The sequence below is a fragment of the Hypanus sabinus genome, chromosome 4 (genome assembly GCF_030144855.1).
Source record: "Hypanus sabinus isolate sHypSab1 chromosome 4, sHypSab1.hap1, whole genome shotgun sequence".
NCBI lineage: Eukaryota > Metazoa > Chordata > Chondrichthyes > Myliobatiformes > Dasyatidae > Hypanus > Hypanus sabinus.
This window is the reverse complement of record NC_082709.1, coordinates 25,521,150-25,533,797: the sequence shown is the minus strand read 5'-3', so window position 1 is coordinate 25,533,797 and position 12,648 is coordinate 25,521,150. Positions and strand designations below refer to the sequence as shown.

Sequence of the window (12,648 nt, the reverse complement as noted above, 5' to 3'; positions counted from 1 at the left end):
CCCCACTTGGAGTACTGTGCTCAGTTCTGGTCAACTCACTATAAGAAGTATGTGGAAACCATAGAAAGGGTGCAGAGGAGATTTACAAGGACGTTGCCTGGATTGGGGAGCATGCTGGGGTTTGAGTCCATAAAACACTCAAAGATGCTGTGCAGGCTGACTCTGTGGTTAAAAAGGCTTATGGTGCATTGGCCTTCAGCATTGTGGGATTGAGTTTAAGAGCTGAGAGGTAATGTTGCAGCTAAAGAGGACCCAGGTCTGACCCCACTTGGAGTACTGTGCTCAGTTCTGGTCACTTCACTACAGGAAGGATGTGGAAACCATAGAAAGGGTGCAGAGGAGATTTACAAGGGTGTTGCCTGGATTGGGGAGCATGTTTTATGAGAATAGGTTGAGTGAACTCGGCCTTTTCTCCTTGGAGCGACACAGGATGAGAGATGACCTGAAAGAAGCGTATAAAATGATGAGAGGCATTGATCATGTGGATAGTCAGAGGCTTTTTCCCAGGGCTGAAATGGCTAGAACAAGAGGGCTAGTTTTAAGGTGCTTGAAAGCAGGTACAGAGGAGATGTCAGAGGTAAGTTGTTTTTTTTTAAAAAAGCAGAGAGTGGTGAGTGTGTGAAATGGGCTGCCGGCAACGGTGGTGGAGGCGGGTACGATAGGGTCTTTTAAAGAGACTATTGGATAGGTATATGGAGCTGAGAAAAACAGAGGGCTATCGGTAACCCTAGGTAATTTCTAAGGTAGGGACATGTTCGGCACAGCTCTGTATGTTGAAGGGCCTGTATTGTGCTGTAGGTTTTCTATGTTTCTATGAAAGCACAATTTGGCAAGAAAGTGAATCAGCATAAGGCCTAGAAATAGTTAAGTCAGCCTCAGCTTTGAGAAAATTATCAAAGATTAACTACCCTTAATTTTCGTCTGTTAATTTCTTCTTGGGGCTGACAGGCTGTATAATTGATGCCTTTTGAGTTCATTTTCATCAAATAGAGCAGCCACTTTCCATTGTAGATCTCCTTTGGCCACATGATTTGTAGCCAAGCATCATCCAGAGTTTTAAGTGATCTTCCCAAATTGATAATCTGTGAGGAGAAAATGTTTGCAGAGTAGATAAAATAATGGCTACCATTGTTCATTTTAGTAGCTGCTGCTAAACTAGACAAATTTTTAAAACAATACATTGCAAGGTTACTTGGATTGCTTTAAAACAGGAAACTAAATTTTTCTTTACAAAAGCACACTTACCCTGAACTCATACTGAATCAAGCTTCCAACATCCTCCTCAGTCTTCATAGCACTCTCACCTACTTTTGAACCTCCGAAGTACACCTGGGATGGTTTTGCAGCACTTTTCAAACACAGAGATGCAAGTTTGTTTTTATTGTTATAATAGCTTCCTCTATCCAGCATACACCCATGGAATACACAAAATACACCTACATCAAAAAAAAGGACAGAACGAAAGAACTTCTACTTACCCAACTACAGACAAAAGCAGTTCGATCACGACTCGAGCAGTAGCGACAGATGCCCGATTAACCTGTTCACTGGTCCTGTAAACAGAAACCAGAAGTTCCATCATAAGCTATCAAATTAATCAAAAATTATATACAGATATCCTGATCGCATAACTGATCAAGGAAAACAGGAGGTGTGGCCTAGCAAAGCAGAATGCTCAAAAGTTCCGTTTCAACTTAACTGATGTAAACTTAAATAAATTGGATACAGCTTTTGTTTTAAATTACTGTTGAGAAATGTTGCATTTCCCAGATTGGACAACTAGCCAGTTATCGACTGCACAATCACAGACATCAGTGATAAGCAGGGCAGGAAATTAAACGTTGGTTCATTTAAGTTAAATGTACTCGAAGTAACAAGAACTGCAATTGTGATACACTGGCACGCTACTTTACTATTTGTTAATAGAGATCATCTTACAGATAAAATGTAAACTTCTAGATATAAAACTGTGCGTTGACACATCAACAGATCTTTAGGATTACAAACTTGATCTACTGCACTATTGACAACTGCAATGTTTCAGTTTGATTTACGTTTCAAGCTGCAAGTTGATGCTCAGATTTCTGGTGTTCAGGGTAATTCCAGCAGTGCTCATGATTAAGTAGAAAGTCACCTGGAAATCAAAATTGCATTGCATTAGATTTACGTTAAGCACAAATCAACATCATGTGCAGATTATGAATGGTCAATTCTTGCATTTTATATTGAAAAGCAGAAACAACTTAAGTATGTGTAATAAAACAGAAAAGTTAAAAAGCATACCTCTGATTCTCTCTTCAAAGGATTTCCCAATTCACAGTGTGCTCGAGACCCATTCTGATTGGCTGAGCATGACACTTCGTCCTAATTTAAAAATCAAATGTAATAGAAACGGTTAAACACAAGTCTCTGTTAAAGTAACCCATCAATCAAAAGACAATAATAACAAAAACAGTGGATTTTGGCCAATAAATATACCACTCTGGTTTTCTGCTTGACTCGTTCCTACTATGCAATGTGCTGGTTGGTTTCATTTGAAGCAGATGTGCATAATGGATGTGGGGAAATTGAGGATAAGACATAGAAATAAATCAGGATTCTCACTCAAATTATTACCCTGCTCAGAAATGAATCATGTGTGTAAGACGGTGGCACAGTAGCATCATGACTAGCACAACGCTTTACAGTACAGGTGATCCCAGTTCAATACCCGCCTCCGCCTGTAAGGAGTTTGTACTTTCTCCCTGTGACTGCCTAGGTTTCCTCTGGGTGCTCTGGTTTCCTCCCACAGTCCAAAGAGGTACTGGTTGGTAGGTTAATAGGATTAGGCTGGGATTAAATTGGGGGACCGCTGTGCAGCATGGCTTGAAGGCCTGGAAGGGCCTACTCCACACTGTATCAATAAATAATAAATAGATAGATATTAGGAAAGGACAAAGTAGGCACATACAATGAAAGTTAAGTTCTTTAGGAAGTTTATGTACACTCTCATTCCGGCCAAAGATGATAACCTTAAGGTTTATGGGACTGCTAGCATCCATACATGCATATTTCAACCAAAGGCACAACTTGGGGCCAGGCATGTAAAAACCATAAAATGGGAGAAAGATGCCACACTCACTAGATTTGGAGTTGATATGACCCGATATGCAGAGTAAGTCAATGTATCTGGAAGTGTTGCAATCAAGTGAGATTCATGTGCATCATCCCCATCTTTGTCCGGGTCTTTTGGATCTGATGGCTTGTTAGAGACAGTTATTTCCAGCACTACATCCTTCTGGTCACTTAATTTAAATACTGGTAAATTATCCTCCCTACAGAAACACAGTAACAGGGGGAAATACAATTTAGTTCACAGTTCACATCAACACACACGCCAAAATTATTTCTCCATGCTCCGTTAAAGGAAATGTTTTGTGGGTTGCTCCTGATAAATATTTAGTCTTTTTAAATTTATTATAACTCTTTTCCAAACTAAAAACTTAATTGATACAACTGATGGACCACATCCAGATGCTTGGTTTGGCAATTGTTCTGCCTGTAACTGCAAGAAACTGCAGGGAGTCTTGGATGAAGCTCAGCACGTGATGGAAACCAGCCTCCCCTCCATGGACTCTGTCCACACTTCTCACTGCCTCAGTAATCAAAGACCCCACCCACCCTAGACATTCTTTCTTCTCCCCTCCTCAATCAGGCAGGAGGTACAAAAGCCCGACGTAAGGCTAATAAAATGGCTTCTCTGTAATGCTAACTGCTGAGGTAATGGCTTCTCTGCAGCAGCATGTTTGGGTAATAACCAGAGATAACAGGACTTTGGAATTCAGTTGCAAACCAATGGGCGAGATGTTATTCTTGTCTGTGTGAAAGCTGTAGGTTTTCGTGGGCTTTGGGGAGAAGGCGCGAGGGGAATGAGGACAGGAGGCGGGACTTGAGTCGTCGGTGGCCTGCCCGACCCTCTGGGCTCCGGTGGGAGCCGGCGGTCGATGACGATCGAAGGAGGAATCAGCGAAGTGGAACTGTGAGCTCCAATGAATTGTGTATGAACTGTTTAATAAGATTCTTGGCGCCTTTTATTTTATATTTTCTTTCTCTACTAACCCCACAGTCAAATATAAAATCTTAATCGTTTAGCTGCATATTGTGTACTGCTTGTTATTTCAGGGTACTGATTTGACATGGGACACTTCACGCAGCATGCACCCAAACGTTTGGCCGGGCAAGGGGGTCCTCACCCCCGAGATCATGCCACTAGGAAAAGCGAGTGTTACAATAAATATCACTAGGCTTGAAAACAGCTTCTAACCTGCTGTTTCAAGGCTATTGAAAGATTCCCCAGTATGATAAAGTGGGCTCTCAGCCTCCCAATCTACTTCATTATAATCTTGCAACACTGGCTACCTGCACCGCACTTCCTCTATAGATTACATTATCCTTCCATCTTGTAACTGCCTCAATCCACCGTGTAATGATTTAACTAGTACAAATAGTATGCAAGACAATTTTCAATGTACCTCAGTACACGTCACAATAATAAACAAATCCCTCTTCCGTATTTCAAACTATTCCCATAGGTGCACAAGGTAAAGGAACTCTTACTCAAGTTCTGCATGTCATCCACTGAATCCAACAAATACAACTGAAGTGCTTAAATGAAAACAAAAGTCAAATTTAAAATAAACTTACATGGGTAAAGGAACAAATTTGTTCTGCTGGCTTTGAATCCTGGAGCCAAACCGATACTTCAGTTGAAGATTACTCTGGCAAATGTTGTCAGCTCCACAACCTTGCTTCATAAACTGGACCTATATTAAAATTACCAAACAAGAAGAGCCTTGCTGAGTAATCCAGCAATATTTCAATGCAACAAAGCCTAATGAACCCAGCTGGTGAGCAACCAGAGTCTTCAACTTCAGGAGCAATTTATTAGAAAGCTTGAGTTCAAACACATACTTTGAAGTCAAAACAAAATATCATGTAAGAGTAGCTACAATATAGAAAAAAGTGTACAATACCTAACTTACAAATATGCACGGATTTTACTTCCATACACATAAGAAAATGAGAAGCAGAACCAAAGTTAGGCAACTTAGTCACCTCCTCCATCATTCAATAAAATCATGGCTGGTGTTCTACCTCACGTAGAAGAAAAAAGTTGAGTGTTGAGAAAATTCCAACAAACCTTAAGTTTTTGGTGAGTTTTACAAAGCATACAACTTGTTTTGCTTCCTCCTCCCATGTTGAAAGTTGAATATTTAAGAAAATTACAATCATATTGATGCTTGAGTTCACAAAACAGTAAAAATAGGAAATAGCAAACCTCCTGTTTTTTTAAAAAATACAATATTACCTACAAATCAGACCACTGACCTTTGTAACAAAAGGTTCACTCTGATCAAGGACAGGATTCAAGTCCTCTAAAGTAGAATGCTGCCTTTTCTTGCGCCGAGACTGATTGATCACCACCCCAACTGATATGGGAACAGGGCGCAGTTTATCTTTGATATTGCTCTGAAAATACAAAGCACAAACAGTCTCCACTTAAACAAGTACCATTTTTGCCATCTATCAATACAGATATCCCAAAATAAAACTATAATTTTGTTTGTAGTGATAAATTGTCAATGTGGAAACAACTTCCAATATATAATACTGAGCCAATTTACCCAAAAATGCTTAAAAATATTATAACATAGCTACTATCAACTACTGTATGACACCCAATTTAAATAATCTTTTACTGGAATGTACCTACTAATGCTTAAATGTAGATTCTAAAGATGAGCTTCAGCAGCACAAAATACTTGTGCCCTAGACAAGTGAGTGAAGCTGGCAGGAGACAAAGTATTTTTAATGCGAGTCACGGAATGAGCATGCCAAACAAAGAACAGCCTATAAAGATGCACTCTTTCAAGGCTACAGCATTACAATGCCTCCATGGAAAAATGACAGCTGCTGCTACTAAACACAAATTCTTATCAAACAAGGCTTCATTGGTGCATCATTACTTTATTCCCAAGTTAGAGCGTCGACACACACTGCACTACAATCTGTTTGTTCGTATATTCTTACCAGCACTAAAACTTGGCTATTTCTACCTCCACAATATTATACCTCTCAGGCTGCTTCAACTTTACAACAGTTCATACTTGTATTTATATCTTTGCAATCCAACCTATATGGGAACCTACATTAGCCAAATTTTTAGTCATGTACTCCAATATTTTGAAGCTTGCTTTCTGTTTTTGCACAGCAGATTTCCTCTAAAGTGCTTTGGGATGCTTTACTTATTTGATTTGTTGTGGTTGAGTAAATTCCCCTCTGATTTCTCAATAAAAGCACTAAAGTTAACAAGAGAGTCCTCTGTTGAACCAGTGTCAATATTTCCATTTGCTTTGCCAACCCATTCCTTAGTTTCGACTACAATCTCCACTAACCAGTTTAATTTGATGGAGATACGCTCATGAACGAGTCAACACCAAGAAAATTTGAAATCAATAAACATAAATAAAATGGTAGTTACTTTGATCAGTGCATAACATGGTGTCAAGTTTGCACGGTTTGTGTTTATCAGTTAAAAATCAGCTGAAAAACCTGCTCTGAATGTGCTATAGCCCAACTGGTTCAAGACAACCATGCACCCTCCCTATGTTCAGTAGGAGTCTGTTGAGATTTGGTATGTCATCAAATTTCTACCAATGTACAGCAGAGAGCATTCTGGATTGGTTGCACCGGTACCTGGTATGGAGGCTCTAACACACAGGATTGAAAGAGGCTGCAGAAGGTTGTAGAGGTACAAGCCTCCCACCATCAATGACATCTTCAAAAGGCAGTGCCTCAGGAAGGTGCCCATCCATAACTGAGGACTCTCACCATCCAGGACATGCCCTCTTCTCATTACTTTCATCAGGAGTATGAAGACCTACACTCAACGTTTTAGGAACAGCTTCTTCCCCTCTGCCACCAGATTTCTGAAAGGCCTATAAGCTCTTGCCTCATTGTTCCTCTTTGTTAAATATGTGAGGAGCAAGAAGAACAACTGCATTGTGTGATTAAATACTTTTACTGAGCTCTCTTAGTAATGGTACACGATGGACAACTTACAGGGAGCTGGGAACCGAGCCCGCCAAGACAAAAGCACGTGTATTTGAAAGCGTATAAGAACAGAGAGCCCTCCATATGTGGGAGGCCCAAACAATTCGCCATGCGATATATTGGCCACACGTGCACTTGCCGCATTCCCGCAATCGATGCAACACAGCTTACTGCTTTGCACGTCTTTAAAATTGAAACTTAATAGCAATGTTTTACATCTTGCTGCCACAAAATAACAAATTCCACGACATGTCAGTGATAATAAATATCAAGTTCAATTCTAATTGTCATTCAACCATACATGAATACCTATGAACACAGCCAAAGGAAACAGTGTTACTCTGGGGCCAAGGTGCAAAACAGTCACTCGCAGCACAAGCACATACAGTCACTCAAAAAAATCATCAAAGTCCCTGAGTCCGTGAATGTTGCAGCAGCCTACAGTTGAACAAAATACATCATCTTCTGACGAGTGAAAAATGGAGGAGCGCTGACTCCCATACGTTTGCTACGCCACACCGCCTCAGACTTGCCGCATTCCACATTAATCGTATCCAACAGGGTCTCGCGATCACAAGAAAAGCAACCAAGATAACCACTCGCCGTTAAAAGACTGCACACCGACTCCCTGGCAGCACAATCCACACTAAGTCCAGCTCCTTCAGTTTCTCCACCAAACAGCAACTCACCGATGGAGCAGACCTGCATTACTTTAAGTTCCTGATGTCCAGCAGGGTCTTGCTGGGCATTAAGATACATTTAAAAAAGCCAGTGATACCTGTGGTTGACCCTGTGAAAACTGCTGCATCTGAGCATGCCGCCATCTTCCCAGAAATTCTAATGATTCTGAAATCCTAACATTATTTTAATGAGTCTAGTTTCATTCATCAACACCAGGCTAACTTTTGAATGTTTATGTTTGAAAAACTCTCACCTGAAACTTAAGGGTATGTGAGACACACTCCTCGTGATCTTGCTTTCTTAATACAACGCTGCCCGAAAGCTGATTGCCCTGCTCATTCTCTTGACCTTCAAAGGAGACTCTTGGTTTCAGACCCAGCTTCTTTCTTTCACTATCAGCTTCAAGCTGGTAGCGCAAGGCTAAGCAGAGAATTAATCATTTTAAAAACTCATCTGATAAAATGAGCAAAATAGACATGGGATTTTTTTTTTCTTTCACTTACTTATTTTGGGATTGAAATCTTTGAAGAAAGCTTTATACTTAAAGCATGCCTGCACAGTCACACTGTAAAGCAAACACCAAGAAACAAAACAACTATCAATCATTTCCTGCTGGAAAGAAGTTAATGACTATCAGCTAGAAAATAATCAGTGGTCAGAGAATATATCTCGCTAAATTTTACATATATAAAATACATAGATGAAAGGGGTGCTTTACTAAGATGCTCAGTATAGTCTGAGTATAGCACCATTACAACAGATAATGAATTTCTACTAATTTATGAAACATGAATCTATCCATAAAAGTTGTGTGGTAATTTACCTCCAGTGTAAAAACAAGGTTAAACACAAGGAAATCTGCAGATGCTGGAAATTCAAACAACACGCACAAAATGCTGGTGGAACACAGCAGGCCAGGCAGCACTGTCGACGTTTCGGGCCGAGACCCTTCATCAGGTCTGGTTGTTGTCATGGATGATTTGGCTTGCCCAATATAGACTGGGACTTCCTTAGCACAAAGGTTTAGACGGGACAGAATTTGTCACATCGAAGGAGGTTTCTTAAATCAGTCTAGAGATCGTCCAAACAAAGAAAGGGCCATTCTAGATCTGTGCTGGGAAATGAGCTTGGCCAGGTTGCTGGCCTTTCAGTGGGACAACATTTATGACACAGTGATCACAACTCCTTGAGTTTTAAGTTAGCTAAGAATAAACAGGGACCTTGTGGGAGAGTATTAAACGGAGGCAGGGCCAATTATAAATGTATTAGGCTGGAATGTGGGAGAATTAATCAGGAACTGCTGTTGTAAGTTCACATCTGACATGCGGAGGGTGCTTAAAGATCAACTGATAGAATACATGATGAAGAGGAGATAGAGTGGCTGGTAGAATTGTGCGGGCACAGCAACTTGAGTCTAGACATGGATAACACTAAAGAGATGATTGCGGCTTTCAGGAAGGGGCAAGCTGATCACTCCTCATTGCATGTAGGTGGCTTCTCTGTGGAGAGGGTTAGGAGCATCAAGTTTCTGGAAGCCCACATAATGGACAAACTCACCTGGTCCCTCAACCCTACCCCTTTAGTCAAGCAAGCACAGAACAATCTCCATTTTTTTTAAGAGATTGAGGTGACCAAGGCTCCTCCCACCTCATTCTAGCCAATATTTACAAAAGCAACAATAGTAATGTCCTGACCTGCTGCATCACCATCTGGTACGGCAATTGTGAGGCATCCGACTGCAAGACCCATACAGGATCTTTGGGGTCTCTCTTCCACCTATCCAAGATACTTACCAGGAATGCTGCATATGCAGGACCCTTAGCATTGTCAATGATTCCCCCCAACTGTCCAACAAACTCTTTGACCTCTACCATCAGGCAGGAGGTACCACAGCATTAACACAAAGAATGTTAGGATGGGAAAAAGTGTATTTCCCCAGGCCATGAGACTACTGAACTTACTGCCATCACCCAGGTATCCCCACATGTGAACCGCCAGTGGTATTATGCAGTTTACTTTTTAAAAACTGTGGCATAAATGCATTTTTGCCTTCTGAGTTCTTTTAATTTATGAAATGGAAAGAAAGATATTAATTTCAAGAAAGGCAGGCTAAGCTTAACTACCTATTCCCCCCCCCCCCCACCAAGAAAGATTGGCTAAAAATTAATTCTGTACTCAAAAGATCATCGACCTTTGGATTATTTTATCTAGAACTTACGGATCACATTAACATACTGCGAGTTGAGGATAGAACAATTCTTTTTAAATAAACGCAGGGGTTCCTGAGACGTGAAAATTATTTCAAGTGTTGCTCCAGGGCAAAAAGGTTGAGAAAGGCTGGTGTAGAACATTGTCAAAGGATGCATCAGTTGCAGATACAGATCTAAAAATGGCATGTGGAATTTAATCTGGCCGTGTGAGAGGTTTGGGAGATCAAATGTACAGTATATTGCTAATGGCAGGGCCCTTAACCATGTGAATATACAGGGTCCAAATCGAAGCGGTTACATAAATTGGTAGGGTGAGAAAGAATGCAGATGGTTTGCTGGCCTTGATTAGTCACGGCATTGAGTTCAATAGTCAGGAAGTTGTGTTGTAGCTTTATAAAACTCTGCTTTAGGTCACATCTGGCATATTCTGGTCACCACTTAATGGGAAGGATGTGGAGGCTTTGGAGAGAGAGCAGAAGAGGTTTACCAGAATATATTGCCTGGCTTAGAGGGCAATGCTATGAGAAATTGGTCAAACGTTGATTCTTTTCTCTGAAGCAGCCAAAGCTCAGGAGACACATGACCAAGGTTTGTATGATTATTAGAGGCGTCGATAGAGTGGAAAGTTGGTATAATTGTCCTAGGGTCAAAATGTCTAATTGTAGAGGGCAATGGACTTAAGGTGAATAGGGATAAATTCAAGAAAGATGTGAGGGGCAAGATTACAGCAGAGAATGGCAGTAATACCTGGAACGTACAGCTGGGGTGGTGGTGGAGGTTAAGATGATCTTAGACAGGCACATGAATACACAACGAATGAAGGGATATGGATATTGATCAGGCTGAAGAGCCCAGTTATTCATTTAACTACTAGTATAAATAGTTTATTATAACACGGCAAGCCAAAGGGCCAGTTTCTGTGCTGTACTGTTCTATGTTCATAGATCTGTATCTCCCAGAGATCACCTTCATCATGGGTTGAAGAGTTTGCTCCTGTGATGTACCGTTCTACTCACTACGTGCTATGAACCCTCCCTTGTCCAACTTCCACAACCTCTCCCCGCCCAAAAAATCCTGGGGCTCAGTTAGATTTTACACTACAACAAAACATTTGACAACTGTGATTAACAGAGTTGGAAACCTTACATTAATATAGGTGCTTGCTATTGCTTTAAGTTACTTACCAAATGTTTTTGTTATTCTGGCAATTCTTCTTATTAATATCAATATCCTTAGGAGAAGTAACAATATTTTTCTCAATTGTTATAACAGGCCGAGCCCTGAGGAAGAACAAAATAAATAGCTCAGTAACAACAAGTTGGCTTAAAATTCATTAGTCCAGGGGTTCCCAACCTTTTTTATAGCATGGACCAATGCCATTAAGCAAGGGGTCCATGGTCCCCAGGTTGGGAGCCCCTGCACTAGTCCATGAAAACACGTCGAAGTGGCACAGAGAAGGGGGCTACATCAGTGTAGTTAGTGATTCTTATGCATGCACTTTGTGTAGGGGAGTTGCGGACTAACATGAGATACAAAGTACCTAGTCTTCCTCCTCAATAAATATTAAACTGGTATTTGGAGGAGTCTTGTGCAGAAAATGAAAGTGATGACCAAATTCACACAGACATTTCTTAATGACGAGGCGATGACTTCAAGTCCCTTACTTGGGAGCCACTTTGGGAGTGTTCACTGCAAAGATGGCAATGCTGGGAGAGGGAGACGTCCTGATTCATGGACACCACAGACCCCAATGGAAGAGGCCGTATAGTTCATTCCAGAAGCTTCCCTTCAGCATGGCCTGCCCTGAACGTCTGGGCATTTCCAGCAGCTCTGCATTTCTCAGCCTTTAAATTTTTGGTTTAGTTTCCTTTCTACTCTATTTGCCTTTCTTTCACTGTTTTTATGCTCCCTTGTTTCCTTAATAGCCTTTCAACCAGATCTCTTCACAGCTTATCCCCATGGCTGCTCCAGCCTCACCCTATCAACAACATTCTGGTTGTCTCATCCAACTCTCCACCACACTGTTTTCGTCTTAAAGCTAAGTTGCTTTCTCCTTCTCTGTTCTCAAAGTTGAACGTGTTGTAGAATCCTTAAAAAAATACTGCTTAAGGGCTCACCTGTACATGAAGACCGCATCACTAAGTGATCCAACAGCCACGTCAGGATAGCCATTCCCATCTAGATCCATGTTGCCCGCAAGAGAGTAGCCAAAGTGACTGACAGAAGGATCTCCCACCTCAAGGATCTAGTGAATTTGAAATAATTATATTTTACTATTAGCTTAAGAAGTTAAAGCATGCATCTAGACACGTGATAGCTGGCAGCTCCAAAAAAAGTACTGAGCTGGATTTCTGTTATGTAAAGTTCAAAATTAACTATATTTTAAAATAAACCTCATTGTAAAGCTCTTTGAAATGTCCTAGGGCCATGTTTGAGTACTTTTTAAAAAAATGCAAGACTTCCTTTAATGAATTACATGACACTAATTCCGAAGATGCTATAAACAGCGATGAGGTCAGTTGTAGACTGCAGGGTGACATTAGAAACATAGAAAACCTACAGCACAATACAGGCCCTTCAGCCCACAAAGTTGTGTTGAACATGTCCCTACCTTAGAAATTACTAGGCTTAACTACAGCCTTCTATTTTACTAAGCTCCATGTAC

General features: G+C 40.8%; 1 protein-coding gene across 4 annotated transcripts in view; it reads right to left on the bottom strand.

Annotated features, from left to right (window-relative positions):
• LOC132392584 (integrin alpha-6-like) overlaps positions 1 to 12,648 on the bottom strand; it is a 100,677-nt gene that overhangs the window by 14,801 nt on the left and 73,228 nt on the right. For all 4 annotated transcript variants that reach the window (XM_059966652.1, XM_059966653.1, XM_059966654.1 and 1 more), the window contains exons 9-20: positions 12,101 to 12,228; positions 11,168 to 11,263; positions 8,277 to 8,338; positions 8,027 to 8,193; positions 5,368 to 5,508; positions 4,684 to 4,802; positions 3,122 to 3,314; positions 2,284 to 2,364; positions 2,055 to 2,134; positions 1,479 to 1,553; positions 1,246 to 1,348; positions 909 to 1,082 (exon numbers count right to left, since the gene is read on the bottom strand). In XM_059966652.1, coding sequence (XP_059822635.1) covers positions 909 to 1,082; positions 1,246 to 1,348; positions 1,479 to 1,553; positions 2,055 to 2,134; positions 2,284 to 2,364; positions 3,122 to 3,314; positions 4,684 to 4,802; positions 5,368 to 5,508; positions 8,027 to 8,193; positions 8,277 to 8,338; positions 11,168 to 11,263; positions 12,101 to 12,228 — 1,419 coding nt within the window. The remainder of the gene's footprint in view (positions 1 to 908; positions 1,083 to 1,245; positions 1,349 to 1,478; positions 1,554 to 2,054; positions 2,135 to 2,283; positions 2,365 to 3,121; positions 3,315 to 4,683; positions 4,803 to 5,367; positions 5,509 to 8,026; positions 8,194 to 8,276; positions 8,339 to 11,167; positions 11,264 to 12,100; positions 12,229 to 12,648) is intronic.